This window comes from Pristis pectinata, chromosome 6 (assembly GCF_009764475.1).
Source record: "Pristis pectinata isolate sPriPec2 chromosome 6, sPriPec2.1.pri, whole genome shotgun sequence".
In the NCBI taxonomy this organism is placed as follows: domain Eukaryota; kingdom Metazoa; phylum Chordata; class Chondrichthyes; order Rhinopristiformes; family Pristidae; genus Pristis; species Pristis pectinata.
Window position 1 is genome coordinate 14,135,693 of NC_067410.1, and position 20,064 is coordinate 14,155,756.

Genomic DNA, 20,064 nt, shown 5'->3' on the forward strand with positions numbered 1-20,064 from the left:
CTTTTCAGAAATATATTATTCCGCCCAAGTTCTTTTTCTCATATTGATGAGAATTAACAGCCACAAGTACCTCTCCTACCTCAAACAGATTGAAACTGGATAGTGAGCTGCAAGAATTTGTAATCTTGAGATCTAACTTCAAATTTAAGATGCAAGTAAAACATACAAACATTTTTGATGGAAAAGAAGTATCTAAAACCCTACAAGGTAGCTTTTCACCAGTATAGAATCCTCTTAATTTAGGTAAAGTACCCACAGGAATAGATCCCAAAGATACAAGACAAAAGGTACTGAAATCCTCTCAACTAGTTATGGAACTATAGAGCTGCTGCACAAACATAGTAGTCACTGACAAAGGCAAAGACAAAAAATTTTAGCATTTTGCAATAAAAGACTGTGCAAACAATTTCATTTCCATTGAAATGTTTGTGATTAGAATATTGCAGATTTTAGCTCATAAAGAGCTGAAAACCCCTAACAACTAGAAACAAGGGAGGAAAAAGATAAACTCAGTGTTTTGTTTATTGGGATATAAATGATTTCTCAGAAAAAACTAAATATGTGCTTTTTTTTTAAGCATATAGGAGAAAGTTCCAAGTCAACTTGATTACATGTCTTTTCAATATCTGCAGAATAATGTTTCATTACAGATCAATGAGAAAAGACAAAATACAGAGAAAGGCAGAGATGGAGTGTTAAGACAAAAAGTGCAGTTGAAAGTCCAGCACCACAGTAAGCATGATGAACCTTCTTTTAAATTCTATGAATTTCTGAATGAGGGAACAACCAGAATGAAAACAAAAACAGAGAAAAGTTCAAATAAGGCTGCATTTTTCAACTCACTGCTTGAAAGGGTGGGCAACACCTTTTCAGTAAAGGCAGGTACTGAAGAGAAAGCAAACATATTATACAGGTGATTTTTGTTCCAGGTGATGATAGAACATAGAACAGTACAGCACAATACAGGCCCTTTGGCCCACGATGTTGTGCCAACCTTTAAACCACACCTAAGACTATCTAACCCCTTCCTCCCACATATCCCTCTATTTCAAATTCCTCCATATGCTTATCTAGTAATCTCTTGAATTTGACCAATGTACCTGCCTCCACCACCGCCCCAGGCAGCGCATTCCATGCCCCAGCCACTCTCTGGGTAAAAAACCTTCCTCTGATATCTCCCTTGAACTTTCCACCCATTACTTTAAAGCCATGCCCTCTTGTATTGAGCATTGGTGCCCTGGGAAAGAGGCGCTAGCTGTCCACTCTATCCGTTCCTCTTAATATTTTGTACACTTCTATCATGTCTCCTCTCATCCTCCTTCTCTCCAAAGAATAAAGCCCTAGCTCCCTTAGTCTCTCCTCATAATGCATACTCTCTAAACCAGGCAGCATCCTGGTAATTTGGGGTGGCACAGCAGCGTAGTGGTTAGTACGACGCTATTACAGCGCCAGCGATCAGGGTTCGATTCCCGTCGCTGTCTGTAAGGAGTTTGTATGTTCTCCCGTGTCTGCGTGGGTTTCCTCCGGGTGCTCCGGTTTCCTCCCACATTGCAAAGACGTATGGGTAGGTTAATTGGGTTTAAAATGGGAGGCGCGGACTCATTGGGCCAGAAGGGCCTGTTACCACGCTGTAAATAAAACTTAAAAAATTTAAATCTCCTCTGCACCCTTTCCAACGCTTCCACATCCTTCCTATAATCTTGCCTCATAAGCCTGATAGGGTTCTTTGAGGAGGTGACCAGGAAGATTAATGAGGGTAGTGCAGTGGATGTGGTCTACACGGATTTTAGTAAGGCGTTTGATAAGGTTCCGCATGGTAGGCTTCTTCAGAAGGTCAGAGGCCAAGGGATCCAAGGAGGCTTGGCAGTGTGGATTTAGAATTGGCTTGCCTGTAGAAAGCAGAGGGTTGTGGTAGAGGGAGTGCATTCAGATTGGAGGGCTGTGACTAGTGGTGTCCAGCAGGGATCGGTTCTGGGACCTCTACTTTTTGTGATATTTATTAATGACTTAGATGAGGGGGTAAAAGGGTGGGTTAGCAAGTTTGCAGATGACAAAGATCGGTGGTGTTGTGGATAGTATGGAGGGATGTCGAAGCTTACAGAGGGATATTGATAGGATGCAGAGTTGGGCTGACAAGTGGCAGATGGAGTTCAATCCATAGAAGTGTGAGGTAGTACACTTTGGAAGGACAAACTCCAAGGCAGAGTACAAGGTAAATGGCAGGATTCTGGGTAGTGTAGAGGAGCAGAGGGATCTGGGGGTTCATATCCACAGATCACTGAAAGTCGCCTCACGGGTAGATAGGGTAGTTAAGAAAGCTTATGGGATGTTAGCTTTCGTAAGTCGTGGGATCGAGTTTCAGAGCCGTGAAGTAATGATGCAGCTTTACAAAACTCTGGTTAGGCCACACTTAGAGTACTGTGTCCAGTTCTGGTCGCCTCATTATAGGAAGATTGTGGGGGCGTTGGAAAGGGTGCAGAGGAGATTTACCAGGATGCTGCCTGGATTGGAGAGTATGGATTATGAGGAGAGACTAAAGGATCTAGGGCTTTACTCATTGGAGAGGAGGAGGATGAGGGAAGACATGATAGAGGTATACAAGATATTAAGAGGAATAGATAGAGTGGACAGCCAGCACTTCTTTATCCAGGGCACCAATGCTCACAACAAGAGGACATGGCTTTAAGGTAATGGGTGGGAAGTTCAGGGGAGATGTCAGAGGGAGGTTTTTCACCCAGAGAGTGGTTGGTGCATGGAATGCGCTGCCTGGGGTGGTGGTGAAGGCTGATACGTTGGTCAAGTTCAAGAGATTGTTAGATAAGCATATGGAGGAATTTAAAATAGAGGGATATGTGGGAGGAAGGGATTAGATAGTCTTAGGTGTGGTTTGAAGGGCGGCACAACACGGTGGACTGAAGGGCCTGTATTGTGCTGTATTGTTCTAGGTTCTATAATGAGGTGACCAGAACTGGACACAGTACTCTAAGTGTGGTCTAACTAGAGTTTTATAGAGCTGCATCATTACCTCGCGGCTCTTAAACTCAATCCCTCGATTTATGAGAGCTAACACCCCATAAGCTTTCTTAACTACCCTATCCACCTGTGAGGCAACTTTCAGGGATCTGTGGATATGGACCCCCAGATCCCTCTGCTCCTCCACACTACCAAGAATCCTGCCATTAACTTTGTATTCTGCCCTGGAGTTTGTCCTTCCAAAGTCTACCATCTCACACTTCTCTGAACTGAACTCCATCTGCCACTTCTCAGCCCAGCTCTGCATCCCATCAATGGGCAGGGACAACTTATTGAAGAAGAACATTTTCCCCGGCAGTGGTGGTGGTGAACGTCTACCATTACTTAAAGATTTTGACTGAATTTACCAAGAATAGTCAGTGTGTTTTAGGTACAGTCACACATAAATCCAATGTAACATAATTAATTGCTCAGAATCAGCACAAGAACTATTGCTCCTTTTCAATATTTTAATTATTGGTTGTAAAACAAGGTGGGAAGAAGAGCAGTTTATTGCACGAACTTCCAAGAAAATGTATCCAAAAATCTGAGCCTCTTTGACTTGATATATTTCAGCATGGTACATCAATTCAATTAAATTGAATTCTTTCCTTCAGAGGGCGATGGTGAATTGAGTTGTTAAGGGAGATGTTGAATAGAGGCAAGGATGGATACTACCAAGGACAGAATCAGAGGGTGTGGGAATTGGGTGAGAAAATGGACTCGAGGTGCAGAATTTTATGGCCCTGAGTTTGCTCCATCATGATTTTACTGAATGGTGAGACAGACTCAAAGGGACATACTGCCTATTTCTGCTTCTACTTCTGCCCATCTTCCCTATCTCATATAAATTACTAAGAGCTAAATTAAACATGGAGCATCCAGCATCGTAAACAAGATGGCATTATACACACGTAACCACATCTCTGTGGTCATTCTTCAGTAACTGTTAGCTTGGCTCAGTTAACAGCATTCGCATCTTCAACCAAAGGGAATTGCTCATTTTGCTGAGTAATAGGAAAGTGCATGTGTGTAAGACTAATTGGATAATTCTTCGTAAGAGTTGGCATTGACACAACAGGCCAAATGACTTCCCTCCATTCTATATTATTGTGATTAAAACCTTTAAATAAAAGATGAAAGCACTTGTCAGGCTGAGTATTTCATTTCACTATAGAGAATTAAAAAAACAGTATAGAGTATAGTTGTAAAATCTTGGTACTTTTATAAGTAATATTGGTATTACAATTATGGCTTAGTCTAAATGGTATTTGGTACATGCTCAGTAGTTCATGTCTAGCAGGTACCCGCAAACAATATACTGCAGGAAAATCATATAACTTTACACTTACAAATTTCTATAGATGTACGGCAGAGAGCATTCTGACTAGTTGCATCACAGCCCGGTACAGAGGCTCCAATGCACAGGATCGCAAGAGGCTGCAGAGGGTTGTAGACTCAGCCAGTTCCATCACGAGCACAATCCTCCCCACCACTGAAGACATCTTCAAGAGGCAGTGCCTCAAGATGGCGGCATCCATCACTAAGGACCCTCACCATCCGGGACACGCCCCTTCTTGTTACTTGCCATCGGGGAGGTGGTACAGGAGCCTGAAGACCTATACTCAATGATTCAGGAACGCCTTCTTCCTCTCTGCCGTCAGATTTCTAAACAGTCCATGAATCCATGAACACTACCTCGTTATTCCTTCTCTTCGCACTATTCATTTATTTTTGTGATTTATTGTAATTTTATGTCTTTGCACATTTCATGTCATTTAAGTCAGTGTTAATAAACCTGATTCTGATAATTGTAGAAATTTACAGCACAGGAAGGAAGTCACTCAGCTCATCACACCTACACTAGCCAATAGAAGATTTACTTAGAATAATACCACTTCCCAGCTTTTGGTCTACAGCTTCAGAGGCTCTCTCTTCAAGTCTGATCCAAGTGCTTTTCAAAAGGGATAAGGGGTTCCTGTGTTCCCCACCTTTTCAAGCAGTGACTTGTAGGCCCTCAGTATCTTTTAGGTAATTTTGTTTTTCTTCAACTCCCCTCTAAACGTACCACAATTAACTGAAATCTGTTCCACTTGTTGACCTCTCTGTTAAAGGAAATAGGTCCTTCCTGTTCACACCATTTAAAGCACTCTCATAATTTTGTATATCCTCAACTTTTACATTTTCTGAAGTTTCAATAAGTTTTAATTAAGTTTACAAAAAGACCCTTTTTCAGATCACTTAGATTTTATGGGTTCAAGATAGCTGTTTATAATAAAACAGACAATCCTCATTTTAAACATTTCTTCAGTTTCCTTTGTTCCAAAGAAAACAAACCTATCTGAGTCAATGTCTTCTCATAACTAAAAGTCAGTTAATCATGAATGACAAAATTAAAGATCGCAACTTTAGATGCTAACCTAACAGAGGTTTGCATTACATGAAGCTCATCATTAAATTAAAATTTAAATATTTTCCTTTGTTTAAAACCTAATACATCCATAACAGCTGCTTATCAACACAAACATTATATTTTACTGTGAATAGCTTTACATTATAAGCTTTTAATTTTATTTCTGCTATTGGTTTTACAAAACTACACCTTCCATGTCAACTATTTCCACTTTGATTATCTCCACTCCTCTGCTATTTATTGGCTCATATGGGTTTTTAAATCAAGTTATTTCCAAGTTCCCCTAGTTCCTGAGGTGCATGAATTTATATTCACCTAACAGGTTTCACACATGGGATCAATTCTACTTAAATCTGTGTATGGAGTAGACACCTTTGTAATGCAAGATTTGTAAATGTACAACTCCAATGGAAAACATTACTTAATTTTTATGAAGTTTCAACAAGTTTTACTTAGTTTACAAAAAACACCTCTTTTGGGTTTGTTCAGGTTTTATGAGTCCAGCACAGCTGCTTGTAATAAAACAGAAAATGCTGGAAATACTCAGCAGGTCAAACAGCATCAAACCAGAGAAGAACAGTCATTGACCCAAAATGTTAACTATCTTTTTCTCTCCACAGATGTTGTTCCTCTTGCTTGGTATTTTCAGTACAGGCCATCCACAGGTGATGAACGGGTTTGTTCTATACGAATATGGTAACCATACCTCTACAGTATTGTAATGAATGGCATCATAAACACATAAGATTGAAAAGAAAGAACAATTACTGAAAGTGGACAGAGAGAGGAAACTAGTCTGCCATTCACAGGAATGCACGTGTAAGCACATCGGTCTTTTGAATGTAATATTATGGGAGTTCATCCATATGCACGGTTGTCAATAAGTCAGGAGTTCACAACCTGCGGATGACCTGCATACCCTGTTTTATTTCTGCAATATTTTTGTCTTTTTTTAAACAGCAGTTTGTAAGATAACAAGGGGTCCAAATTCAATATTTTGGATGTGAACAGTTGTTCACATAGTTCTTTTATCTGTAACAAAGTGAATGAATGTTTTATTTTACCAATTTGCTTACAAGAGTTGCCTTCTTTTGCTGGGGTAGTTTCATAACAACCAAATTGCACTTATTAATGCAGGAGTCTTGATAGTGAAATCAAAGACTATTCATTTTTGTTGTCCTAAACTCCATTATAAAACAGGAACTACAAATATAGTAAGCAAGAGCAGAAACCCTGTTTTTTTTATTTCTAGATTTATTTAAAATTGAATTCAGTTCTCAAATTACAAACTAACATTGCCCTATACAGATGAGCAACATTACCAATATGTTAATATCCCCACCTCCAAACCCAGAGGTCTAAATGACTCAACTCCTCACTCAGCCAACAGGGATGCTATCATTAGTTATTTAATTTTACAATGGTAAGATAACATTATTTCAAATGATTACAGTAAACTTAGAATGTTAATGACAGAATATTTTCGATTTTAATTACAATAGATTTGTATATCTCACAATGGGCAATGTGTACGAAATTCCTCAATATAATCTGAATACTAAAATTCAAGAGATACAGCTCCAGATTATTCAGAATACTGGATGATAAACACATTTGATAAGGAATTCTTCCTCCTCTTAAAATGAAATTTTACCGATGCAGGGTCTCAACCCGAAACGTCGACTATCCCTCTGGCTCCACAGATATTGCCTGACTCACTGAGTTCATCCAGAAGGTTGTTTTTGCTTCAGATTCCAGCATCTGCAGTCTCTTATATCTCCATTGCTTTTAATGTCTTGTGAATGTGAATTTCCAAATTCTTCTACATTTCCACATCACTTAGCTAACTTTATTCGTCCAAGTATAATTAACTGACACTAAATGCTTCTGACACATTTTTGTCCATTTTACCTTACTTGATGTCTTAATGATCCTCAGAATTATTTGCTGTCTCTTATTTTAGCTGAATCTGTAAATTTAAACACCATTCATTTTAAGACACTTCTCAAATCATTAATATTCGAACAAACAGGCATGGTCCCAAACTAAAACAAAATCATAGTAAATATTGCTACCCAGAAGCATTTTCTAAGATGCTGTCTTTAATTCCTACTCCTCATTTCCTTCTTTAATTTCATTTACTACATTGCTAATTCATGCCCCTAACTATTTCAAGTAAATTTATGCAAGGCTAACTGCATCATAGTTGTACTTCAGGGACAAAATCTGGCTGTTTGGAGGAAGATGTTCATGCAGTTTTGTTTTAAACCAACCAGAAAGGAATGTACACATACAGTAGCATAGTTCCTGATGAAAGACGACTTGTATACTTACTGCGTAAGGTAGACCTCTGTATCCATGATGTTGTGCACTTCCATAGTTGTGATTTGAGTAGCTGTTCTTCTCAGCAACTGCAGGGCTAGCTTCCACTGACTCTGGACTAAAACAATGAAGCCAAAATAAAAGAAAGTTAGTTCTCTATTTTACTGATACAGTTTTGAAATTCTATTCTATTTACTGATTCTTGGGTCTTTTAGAAATCAAATAAAGTGTTCCCTTCTTCCTCTTACTATCACATAGTACCTGCAAAATGAAACTAATGTACAACTTTTTTTAGCCTTGCTTCTTAGTTACCATCATTTTTGAACTGAAACACAAAGAGGTAAAATGTTAGTTTAGCTGAGTGAAAAAAAAAGGCCATGGTACCACTCAAATTAAAGACTAGTTTTCCAGTGTCCAGGTCGATAGTTATCACTCAAGCATTGACACTAAAAAAAAATTATCTGCTACCTTAACTCATCGTTCTTTGTAGGAAATTCCTGCACACAAATTGAAGACCAGAACTTTAATATACTACATTGCAGCCTACATTTAAATGTATTTTACGTCCATAATCTGCTTTGGAATAACATAAAATTATTAAAGGAATTATTGAAATGCATATCTATCGATTGGAGAGCATAGGATGACAATGGTCAATTATTAAAGGATGGACAAAGGAGCTCAATATTTACTTCTGCTGCATACTGTACACAAGATGACACTTCACGATCTACTTTGTTGTGACCTTGCACCTTACTGCACTGCACTTTCTCTGTAGCTGTGACACTTTACTCTGTATTGTTATTGTTTTTACCTGTACTACATCAATGCACTCTGTACTAACTCAATGTAACTGCACTGTGTAATGAATTGACCTGTACGATCGGTATGCAAGACAAGGTTTTCACTGTACCTCAGTACAAGTGACAATAATAAACCAATACCAGAATGGTAAGATAGCAAACTTCTCATTGTCTGCCACTGATAAAGACTACTTCTATATCTCATCACCAGAGGGCAAGTAACAACAAAAAAATGTCATTATCCTTTCTGATCACAATCTTATTTCAATGGATCATTTCCTCACCTCGCACCGTCACCCTCACAGAAATTTCCTGCTAGTACATGCAGGAGTAGTGGTGGAGAATAAAATTAAGCTGTGCAGAACTGCAGCTCAGAGCTTCCCAGAATCTGCTGTTCTAGAACCACATGGAAGAATACATCAGCATCATGTACCTTGCATTCTACTGCTGTCCTCAACCAACCCCCTAATCCGCTAACCCTTCATATTTCTGGCTACATCTCCTCAAGTGCATTGGGCCAAATCTTGCAAGCATGGGCCCGGTGCCCACCATCAATGCCTGAATGCACCGGTCCAAATGTGGAGAGTCCGTAGCATCCTGGGATCCCATTGTTGTGGTCTGAACAGCACCAGGATCTCCAACAGTGCAGTGAAGCTCTGCCCCAAAGTGCCCTTGAAAGTTCTACTGGCTGGAAAAGCTGTCAAGTTTTGCTAAGATCAATGTTTCTGACATTCAGAAATATTAAAAACATCATGCATAATTTTCAAATATTGATCTATTTGTAAATAATTAAATACATTAAAATAAACTGTTTTCTTATCTACATTCCAACTGTCCAATTCTTCAGTGCAAGTGTTGGGAGAATCTCAGCAAGATTGATCTTCTTCATGACCACATCAAAACAAGCAGCAGATGTGTCGATTTGATGTGTGTGAAAGACTTGAGGTTACTTATGTTTAAACAGGTAAATGTTTGGGTATCAAGCATTTACCAGAAAAATCTGGGCAGTTAGATTCTACACATATACCAACGATATCCAACTCTACCTCACCCACACTCTGTCAATTCCTTCCTTGCATCAAATTTGTCATAATGTTTATCTAACATGCAGTATTGGATGAGCATGAAATGTTCCCACTCAAATTAAAACTGAAGCTATTTGTTCAACTTGCACTAGAAATACCTAGTTCTAACCACCAGTTCCAAACCCCCTACTAGCATCCAATTCTAAAACCAGACTGCTCTCAGACTGGTGTCCTTCTTGCCACAAGGAACTGAAGCTAAAGTTTGGACCCAGAATCTTTTCCATCACTAAAACTGCCTGGTACCATCTCCATGCTACCACCTATTTCTGCCCAGATGAGTGGAATTTTAGCAATAACTGTTCGCAGTGCTGTTTGTTGTGCAATAAATGCAGGATTGAAGTGTTCATGCTCAGCCTTACTGCTACAGAATCAAGACTCAAGAGTTTTGACATTATCTATTTGGAAGACAATTGCCTTGAGCATCATGAGTAGATGAATAAAACAATGAAGTATACACATTACAAAACTATTACATTCCAAATTCAGGCTTAATCAGGCTTAATTGATGCCTTTATGAACTCTGGAGAAGAGAGACTTGCATCCCACAAGCTCTGTCTAAAATGACAAGCTGGTGTAAGCCAGACGCTGCTCCCGCTCCCTTCCTATTTCCCCATTTGTCTGAGGTTGTCTAGATGGCAATTTCACAATTCCAAGTGACATGTCAAAATTGAAAAAATGCTTTATCCCCCTTTTGTTTAAAAAGTCTCCAAGCTACCAAGTGGTCATTAAACTACTTTCTTGAATTTAAACAGGCCCTACATTATCATGAATGTGTGCATTCACTAGCGCACAGAAGAAAGGTTCTAACAAAAGTGTACAAATTCTGACGAAGCTGGACAGACAGGCTGCTTCCCTTGGCTAGGCTGTTTAAAAAGAGGGGTCATAGTCTCAGATTGCAGGGCAAGAGATTTAGGACTGAGATGAAGAGGAATTTCTTCACCCAGAAGGTGGGGGAAATCTGTGGAATTTTCTCCTACAGAGGGCCTAAGAGGCCAAGTTATTGAATATTTTTGGGAAGGAGATAGAAAGCTTCTAGATGTGATGGCTTTAAGTAGAATGGAGAGACAAGCAGGAGTATGGTCTTGAAATAAATGATCAGCCTTGATTGTATTGACTGAAGGAGTTGTCTGAATGACCCAATGGCCTGCTCTTGCTCTCATTTTCTATATTTCTGTGTGGGATTACCAATTTTGGAACTGTGAAAATATTTGGGGCAGTAATTACAAAACAAAAGTTTAAAAACAACAAAAAAATAATCAGGAAAATCAATTTATCAATTTTACATTTATAAATGACACACTTTCTGGTAGAGGCCACAAGGACCTTCGAACAGGCGACTGCTTTCTGTCCATTTATGGTACTGGTCAGATTTAGCTCACACACAGTGAGGTTTCCAACCAGGGTGGTTGCCACAAACCAGCTCATTTGTGTAAATAAATACTGGGCGGAAACACCAGAATAAGGTGGTCATTAAACTACTTTCTTCAATTTAAACAGGCCCTACATTATCTAAGAGTCTAAACTTGGCAACAATGACAGAGAAAGTGATTCCAGTGCATGATTCATTATAAACCACCAGTAGATGGCAGCAAGTAATTTGGTAACCTGCACCACGGGGTGCACTATAATAAGGCAGGGGAGCTTGAGGAATGAAAACATTTAATAAATCATGACAGAGTCATACAGTTATCAATACATTCTTCCAGGTGGAACAAATTTATTCCAAACTGTCTTCAATTAAAATAATTAATTCCAAGTTTCTGTCTGCTATATACCCTCACTGTGGAGTCAGAAGGTAACAGGTTGATACAGCTAATACCAGGCAAATATCTAGGGATTGCTGCACTGTCAGAGCCTTTGTGGTAAAGGACTGCAATCTAAGATCCTGTCGCCACTGAAGGGCTGGGTCCTGTTTAACAGCCTCTCGAACACTTCCTGGATGTATAATTTAAAGAGGAAATACGAGTGGCTTTGATGCGTTGTAATTAGAATGTATTGATTTGATGACACTATGGATGTAAAGGAAGACTGATTATATTGTATTTCCTGTAAATATTTTTGAATATAATCTATTTATGAAATTTTTAAAAGTGCATGAAAAGACACACATTGGTCTGCCTAAAAAACTTGTTGGTCTTCTAATGTAATGAGATGTCCATACGTGAATGTTGCCGACCAGCACATTCCAGGCTGCAGGACTACATGCTGACAGATGCACTGAAGTTCAGTGCAGCCTTTGCAAAGAGTTTGTGGGGAAGGACCACAGTCCAAGGTCCTGCAGCCACTGGACACTGAGGGGCTGAGTCCTTTCAAACACCTTCTCAAACACCTCATGGGTATTTGTTTAAAGAGGGAACACAAGTAGCATTGGTGCTTTGTAAGAGCATGGTTTAATGGTTCAACGAAGGTACTGATTTGATTGCAAAATGGATGTAATGAAATATATGTATTGATTATTTTGTATTCCGTGCACGTATTTTTTGTGAATAAAGTATATTGTTGAAATAAGAAAGAGGGGCAATATTTCACATGAGATGATGTGGAAAGGTCTTGCCTATCTCTCTGGCTGGCAGGCTGGCATAAAAGATTAGAAGACTTTTCTGAAAAGCAGAGCAGTCATGCCCTATATGATACTTATCCCTCAATGTCACAAACCAAACTTAAACACTAATGTGGTAAATAATCAGTTAGGAAATTGTTCTTTCTTTCTAGAGAGTACAAATGATGCTCATTTCTCACAATTTTCTCAAGCTGCTTCTCAATCCTTACCAATTCTATGAATGGTACATATTTAATAACATTCACAAGGGTTGTCATCCATTGCTATTGCTAACATCCTGTGAAATACTAATTCCATTAACAAAGGAAAACAAAAGGTTTGGTTAATTAACAGGCCTTGTATGGATAGATAATTGCTGTATTTCATTTAGTCCTGTAAAAAGGCTGCACGTACCATAATTCCCCCACAAATTGCTAAATGCAGCCATTTTTTTTACAATGGTGGAAAGACAGAAAGTGGATTGTTCCAGTCACAAGGTTTCCAAGCACTATGAGGACCGAATATCAAACCGGATTTGCCAAAACACTTGTTTGTATAAATAGTGTAAGCAGGGACATCTGGGTCTTTTCAAGCCAAATCATTTTATAACAATTTCCAGGGTATCTGCACGATGACTTGCCAAAAGATAGATATTCATTACAGAGGCAGATAGTCACTAGTTCAAAATCAATTAAACTTCTATATCATACACACCCAATGCAAACTTATTTACTTCAACAAATCTCTACATATTCCACATAAAACAAAATTACTGCAAAAATGGAGTTCATTTTCAGCTACATCTGATGAATCCTGCTAAAGATTTCAGCTTCGTATAAATATACCAAGTATAGTTGTAAATTCATCCCTAGTTTACTGAGAATGGTCACTGCACAATTCTCATTCAAATCACAAAACTCATCTATGTTCTGCCATTAACCTCCACTCAACAAAAAAATTTTGAACCTTTTTGCACATTTATCAAGGTTGATGAAAGTAACGTTTTATTGGGGATTTTCAAAAGAAATCTGTATTGCTTTAAAACGTCCTACTTCATTTTCTGGTCCTGTCTAAATTCCTTCCATAAGGACTTCCACATGTTGTAATCAACGGAGACTTATTGAAGCTCCTGTGCTGGTCTAAGTGGAGTGTGATTGATATTGGAAGAGTGATGGGGATCTGACTGGAGCTCTTCCTCTTGCATGGTATTTTGGCAAATACCCAAGGTGGATCTCCATACACATTTGTGAGGTGGAGGAAGGGGTGAAAAGAGTAATAATTCACATCTTTGAGATGGAAACATGCCTGATAATGTTTCAATCATTTTTAAGCACACTATTACTCAGTATCTATTTAATCTGGGTGTAAAATTCACCCTCAAAATCCAATCAGCCCTGATCTATTGCAGGACTCTTCAGGGACTAGAGATCAATATCAAAGCAACGCAGGGAAATCTCATCTTGCAAAAATGGAACACATTTTCAGGACAGGTGGCAAAAGGAAGAAATGAGAAAAAGTTTGAACAATCAACCTTTTCAGCTTGTAACATTACGTTCAGGCATTGGGATCAAGAACAAAGTCATGCAATTCAAGTTATCTCAAGGCTGCTAAGTGAACCAGAACTGCATGGGTGCAGTGCTGAATGAATGAGTAGGATTTGCTTTTCTTTTACACTTGTCCTTGACTCTAGCCTAAATTTAGCTTCCGTGGAGAAAACCTTGTGTTCCTTGCTATAATTTTTCTCATGAGTAATCTGTAGATTGTACACTTTGCTACTCCTCTGCCATTAGTAACCTGATGGTTAGAAGGGCTTTTATTGTGATTGCTGTCCAAGGGATCAACTAATCAAATAATCAGTCAAAATTAGATGACCAAACTTAACAAAATCTATGAAGGAGTAATTGAACTAGTGGACAATAACATAATTAATGGAATATACTGTGATTTTCAAAATGCCTTCAATACAGTATCTTAGAACAGATTTGGGTTGCTTGATGGGTATATAGAGCGAGAGGACAAATAGCAGGAAAAAAAATAATTAATCAGATTGGACAAAGATGGAAGTGGTCTTCCACAGGGGTTGTTGCCCAGCCTATTACTATTTAACATTGGTTCTGATGATCAGAAAAACAATTTCAAATTTTCTGATGGCAATAAACTGAGTATAATTAACACCTTTCAGAATACAAAATGAATTCCAATAATAAGCATATGTGAGGTAGTTTATCTTGGCATTTGTTGAAGTGGGAGGACACATCTGTGGCCACAGAAGACCATCAACACAAAAAAAGAGACCACACATCCCCGACTTTTCGATGAATTACCATCGTTAAGTCCTTCACCATCAACATGCCAATGGTCACCAATGACCAGAACCTCAACTGGATGAACCACATAAATACAGCAGCTACAAGTGTAGGTCAGGGGCTAAGTATTCTGTCGTTAGCAACTCACCTTTTGACAACTGAAAGCTTTTCCACCATTTCCAGGAACTACATCAGTAGTGTGATGTTAAGCACTCTACTTGCCAGGACAGGTGCAGCTCCAACAACTCTCAAGAAGCTCAACACCATCCAGGACAAAGCAGCTTTTGCTTAATTGGCATTCCATCAATCATCCTAATCTTCCCAAGGCAGTGCCTCACACCCTTTCTTTGCTTTCCTTTTCAATTGCACTCCAACACTTTCAATACTCTTCCAGGCTTCCTGGGGTATTCTCTCTCTTGGTGTCTGAAAAACATTTCCCTTTTTTTGCTTGTTTAAAATGCTGGAGAGGTTTTATTGTGTTGATGTAGAGAAGATATTTTCACTTGTGGAAGAAAACAAAACTAGGGCTTTTAAATCTAAAATGGTCATTAATAAGAAACCCAGGAAAAACTCCTTATCCAAAGATGGATCAAAATGGGAAACCTGTAAACATTAAAAATAGGGATGCATTTAAGACATACTGGAAAAATATGAGAGAGAAAGGAATAAAACGATGAATTAAACTATCAGCGGATGGAGGTTTATATGATGCATACATGCAATGAAGAACAGCTGGGTTGAATGCTCCATTTCTGTTTCGTAATCTCTGTAACCTGACAAGTTATGATACAGAGCATAACATGAATGCTGGAATTATTAGGAAATGTGGGCCACGAATATCTCTCCGATTTGCTTGATTGCTTTAATAAGTCAGTGAGTAATTCTCCAGAGTCTTTGCTTAACTGTGCATGATTACTTTTCTTCTGTTGTAGCTGAAGAATCCAAGGGAGTGGGTAACTGAATGATACTGCATGGGTAAAGGGTCATTCACTTTGCTGACAAGAATAGAAAAATAGTATCTTTTAAATGGTGAGAAACTAATAAACCGGTGTACTGGTTCATGAAATACAGCAAGTTAACATGGAGGTACAGCAAGCAAGGGGCTGGGGTGGGGGGAAACAACCGGACGTGGCCTTTAGATCAAGGAGTACAAGGGGAAGAAGTAACTTAAGGGAGGCCCTAAAAGGCAAGGTATGTGCCTTTCTACTGGAATAGAAGATTGAAGTTATAAGTCACTCCATATCACTGGAGCATATCCCATCTCAGGATTTAACAAAGCACTGTCAGCACTCTGCATTCCTACACTGCACTAGGTTCCAAATGTCTCTCATAATTGTCTCAATACTGAATACCACACCTTGATGCACAATATGCTCAAAATGTAAGAATCTAATTTTGCAATGAAATTTAATTTCAGATCAAGTTTTCGTAACTTGTTTTATGTCAATGTTCTGCTTTTGTTTTCCATCAATTTCATTAGCTTTCAGCAGCTAACCATTCCAAATCTAGTTTCTAGTTTTAGGCCCATCTTTTCTCACACTTTGCCCACTATCGTAGTCATTTCTTCCCCCACACTCTGCTCACTATGACATCCAATTGACCGAGTGAATCTGTATTCCTCTCTTCAACGTGAACCCATAAAAGTGGCAGGGAAAGGTGGGGATGAATTGTGGGGATGAAATGTTTTCCACTCAAAGGCGGAACAACAGCCAGGTGACAACTCTATTAATATAGATTGCAAACAAACTTTTGATTACAAGAATACCTTGTCTGTTTGCTTAATACCCCAAATAAAAAAAATTGAAACAACATTAATAAATGCAGATTTATTTGGTACTTATCTCTGAACAAAGTAGTGAAATATAAATGTGCATTTTTTTTGTATTTTACATGTACACACACATTTTATGCAGATAAATCTTTCACAATATGCACTCAACACTGAATACTGTAACTGAACACCTTGTACCAATCTGATCTGAGCCCATGCTTTACAGTAATGAATCTAAACTTAGTACTAATTCCTGTTTACAGTACACTCCCTAGTTGAAACATGATCCTGCAGCTAGAACACTCATTCCCTTCTTTAGAGTTAGCAGCAAGATAATACATTTGAATAGGACTATTAATAACTAGGGATAAAATAACCATGCTTTAGGTATAGGGTGCATCTTAGTGCATACAGCAGGATGTACCCTACCATAGGGTTATTTATATTAAACTTCACTTGAAAGAAACCCAGAGTTCAGGTATGACACACATGTGACTTCTTCCATCTTAAGCAGCATAATAATTATTTCAATACAGCGTCATTGATTAAGTTTCTACTCAGAAGAGGTTCAAAATGATTGACTGAATAAAAATAGGAATTCTAAATTTGGTTTGAGCTCTCTCAAGATGAGAAACTGACCATTCATATAATTTCTGCAGTTTGGAACCAAGCTGTACATCCAAGGTGGCAGTATGGTGATTCCCTATGCAACCTATAACCTTTGGCAAAGAAAGGGAAAATGCCCCAAAATAAACAGATACACTTCATTTGACTTTGAAGAAATGCATTTGAATAGAGCTTAGTTGTTAAATGATTTAACAGATGACAAAGACAGTGGCCAGCATATAAATTTCTTGGGTGAGGAATGGAGCAGGAGGAAAGGATTTATATGAAGAATAGAACTAAGGAATGGAATGGAGCACTTGGGTGATACAGGAGCTTGAATGGAACCAAATGGCTTGGTTGAAGCAGGAATGGATCATTTTAGCTTCCTACAATTGAGGAGCAGCCAAGTCCATCATCTAAAGAAGGCAAAACAGATCCTGGAAGTGAGACCACAAATGAAAGTTGATGAGACAATGATATTTTGCAGGTTTGCACCGTTATTACATCGTGTATACTGGCTAATCAGCTGTGTTGGTTAACAAGAAGTCTGGGCCATGAAGCATGCTTGCAGTGTTTAGTTACTTGCTCAGAATATGCTCTTATAAAGGTACATTCAGATTAGTATTACAAAAACTTTAGCAATCAGAGGAAAAAACTTTGGTAGTGGGAGAAAGTGGGGGGGAAGGAAATGGTTGGTTTGCAAAAGTGAGTGGATGTTTGATGATAAACTAACAAACCATTTGTAATTAAGATAGAGATACAGCAGCATCGTTGGTGGAATAGCATGGCAGCTACCAAGTCAGTCTTTGGTCCTCAGAACAGCAATATCTTCTGAAGCATTCAAAATATACTATCGTTGTAGAGCTTATCACAGATCATTGCTTTAATCTACACCTATAATCACTATAACAAAATATTCATCCAATACCTTAGTCCCCCAATACAAATTATTTTTCCCTGCCTCTTCCTCATGCACATCTTCCAGTATCTGTATTGTACTCACTCTGATCCAGCAGCCATATCAGAGTATGAAGTATCTGGTGTAGTAACTCCAAGTGGAATTACTATGCTCATGACGTCCAACACCAAGTTGTGTTTATCACGGGGTCCGAAGCAAAATGCCTGACCACACCGAGGCCGAACAGCCGCAGTGTCGTGTGCAGATCATGGACATGAGGGAAACTGCAAAGTAAAGAAAGCTCAGTAAGTTGAACATTTTAGACAGATAAAATTCCCATCCATCATATTCTGGCATTGTACAGTGAGTATTAGCATTGTGGAGCAAAACAGGAATGCTCCAAGACAAAATAAGATCAATGGCATTTTTAGCACCACATACTTCAATGCTCATACCTAGTATGTTGTCTAAGAGACTTCAGGTGCTGAAATCTGGAGCAAAAAAACAAACTTCTGGGAGGAACTCAGCAGGTCAAGCAGCACTTGTGGAGGGTCCAGATGCGAAACGTCGACCATTCCTTTGCCTCCACAGATGCTGCTTGACCGCCTGATTTTCTCCATCAGTTTGTGTTTTATGTTCTCTCAGGGTTACTGCAAGTAAAAAAAAATCATATACTTTTAGGAGGCACCTGAGAATCTTGCAGCCAAATTACAAAAAATCCCCTTGAAAATCCTGACTCATTTTAAGGAACCATTAATAAGTTTAAGGACAATTTGTCCGGTTTTTCTTTCGCTGACAACAACACAGAAAGTGTGTGATTTGCTGCAAGTCAGACAATCAAAGCAGGTGAAACAAAGGGAGCAACAGTAAGTTACAGTACTTTGTTCATTAGAAAAGGAAAGTCATTAACAATACATAACTAATTGGTCTATTGTGTAGGGTAGGTTATGATTTTTTTAATACAATGTTTCCTTTTCATAAGAGATCCTGAATAATGTGTTATACTGTGTAAATTGTTAGAAGCAAATCAAATGTTTATAATGCATCTGTACACCATTAAAAATGATATTCTCAATTCACATATTTCTCTTTAAGTCAAAGAATCTAATGCCAGCTTGGCAAAAAATTCTTCACTGACCACTTCTTCAGAATATGGTTGTAAAATTTCTTTTCTCTACCTACATGGTTTCTTTGGTCAATGATGCTTTTTACTAATGTAATTAAACAGTTTCCAAATTAGCAACACATGTTAAAGTTAGGAATACTTGGCTAATGGCTGGCCTTGTTCTAATAATTGTTCTAAAAAGCATCTGAAGCAATTATGGTGACCAAATACAGAGTGATCAATGGCCATCTGAAGGAATGTAAAGTTTTCCAATGTTTCTCCTGAAATCAAATTAATGTATCAACTTCTATGTTCACAAAGAAAAGGATAATTAAATTTGTATCATTTTTCTGCATTCAATCTAAGCGATCACTAACCTATGGCCCTTTCAGCGAGGAGATGATTCCTCGACTCCTAATTGTTTCTTAAAATTTCAAAGCTATATGGCCCTCTCTGGGAATCAATGTGTTAATTACATTTAGAGTAATAGACTTTATGCTAGCTATCCAATGTTTGACTTTTACTAGTTTGAATTTGCATCTCCATTTATCTTCTAAGTAATTTTTTGCTTCTTTCTAATATATTACATGCTATACTTCATCCCCTCAAGTCACCAGTAGTCAAGGCCATGTATTAAAAAAAAACCTGCCTTAATATCTCGGGTTTTCTCATTTCAGGGGTCTGCCTCATGGCTCCATGATCCTATCAGAACAATATCCATGACCTAATCACAACATTTCACTATTTGAAAATTATTTCTTTCAATTTTCAATCATGTTTTGACTATATACCTCAAGAATTCAATTGTGACTCTTGATTGCTCCTTTACAGTCACTGGGCATCTGAGTGTCCATTAAGATCTTATAGATGTCTTACAGTTTCATTCTCAACTATTTTAACATTATGCATGGATTATAAACCCTTTTGAAATTATTGTGAAGTATCATTTGGTACTAATTAAAGAAAATCAGGCAGTTTCCTGACTTCCAGAACAACACATCTTCCTCATCCAACATCATTTTAAAAAATGAATCAACTATTCAAAAAAATCATCCATTTTTGTAATTGTGGAAGCTTGCTATCAACACACAAGCTTCACAATACTTCAACAGTAATAATTAAATGTTAAGTATTTGTTATGTCTTGAAAACATGATAATTTGTTTTATGAAAGGCAAATAATTTATTTTGCTCCCCATAACTTG

At 38.2% G+C, this 20,064-nt stretch overlaps 1 protein-coding gene across 11 annotated transcripts in view; it reads right to left on the reverse strand.

The window, feature by feature from the left end:
• The window catches only part of setd5 (SET domain containing 5), a 124,168-nt gene that overhangs the window by 60,130 nt on the left and 43,974 nt on the right, over window positions 1-20,064 (reverse strand). For all 11 annotated transcript variants that reach the window (XM_052018381.1, XM_052018390.1, XM_052018389.1 and 8 more), the window contains 2 exons: window positions 17,861-18,039; window positions 7,760-7,865 (listed from right to left, as the gene is read on the reverse strand). In XM_052018381.1, the coding sequence (XP_051874341.1) occupies window positions 7,760-7,865; window positions 17,861-17,931 (177 nt within the window). In that variant the 5' untranslated portion in view covers window positions 17,932-18,039. The remainder of the gene's footprint in view (window positions 1-7,759; window positions 7,866-17,860; window positions 18,040-20,064) is intronic.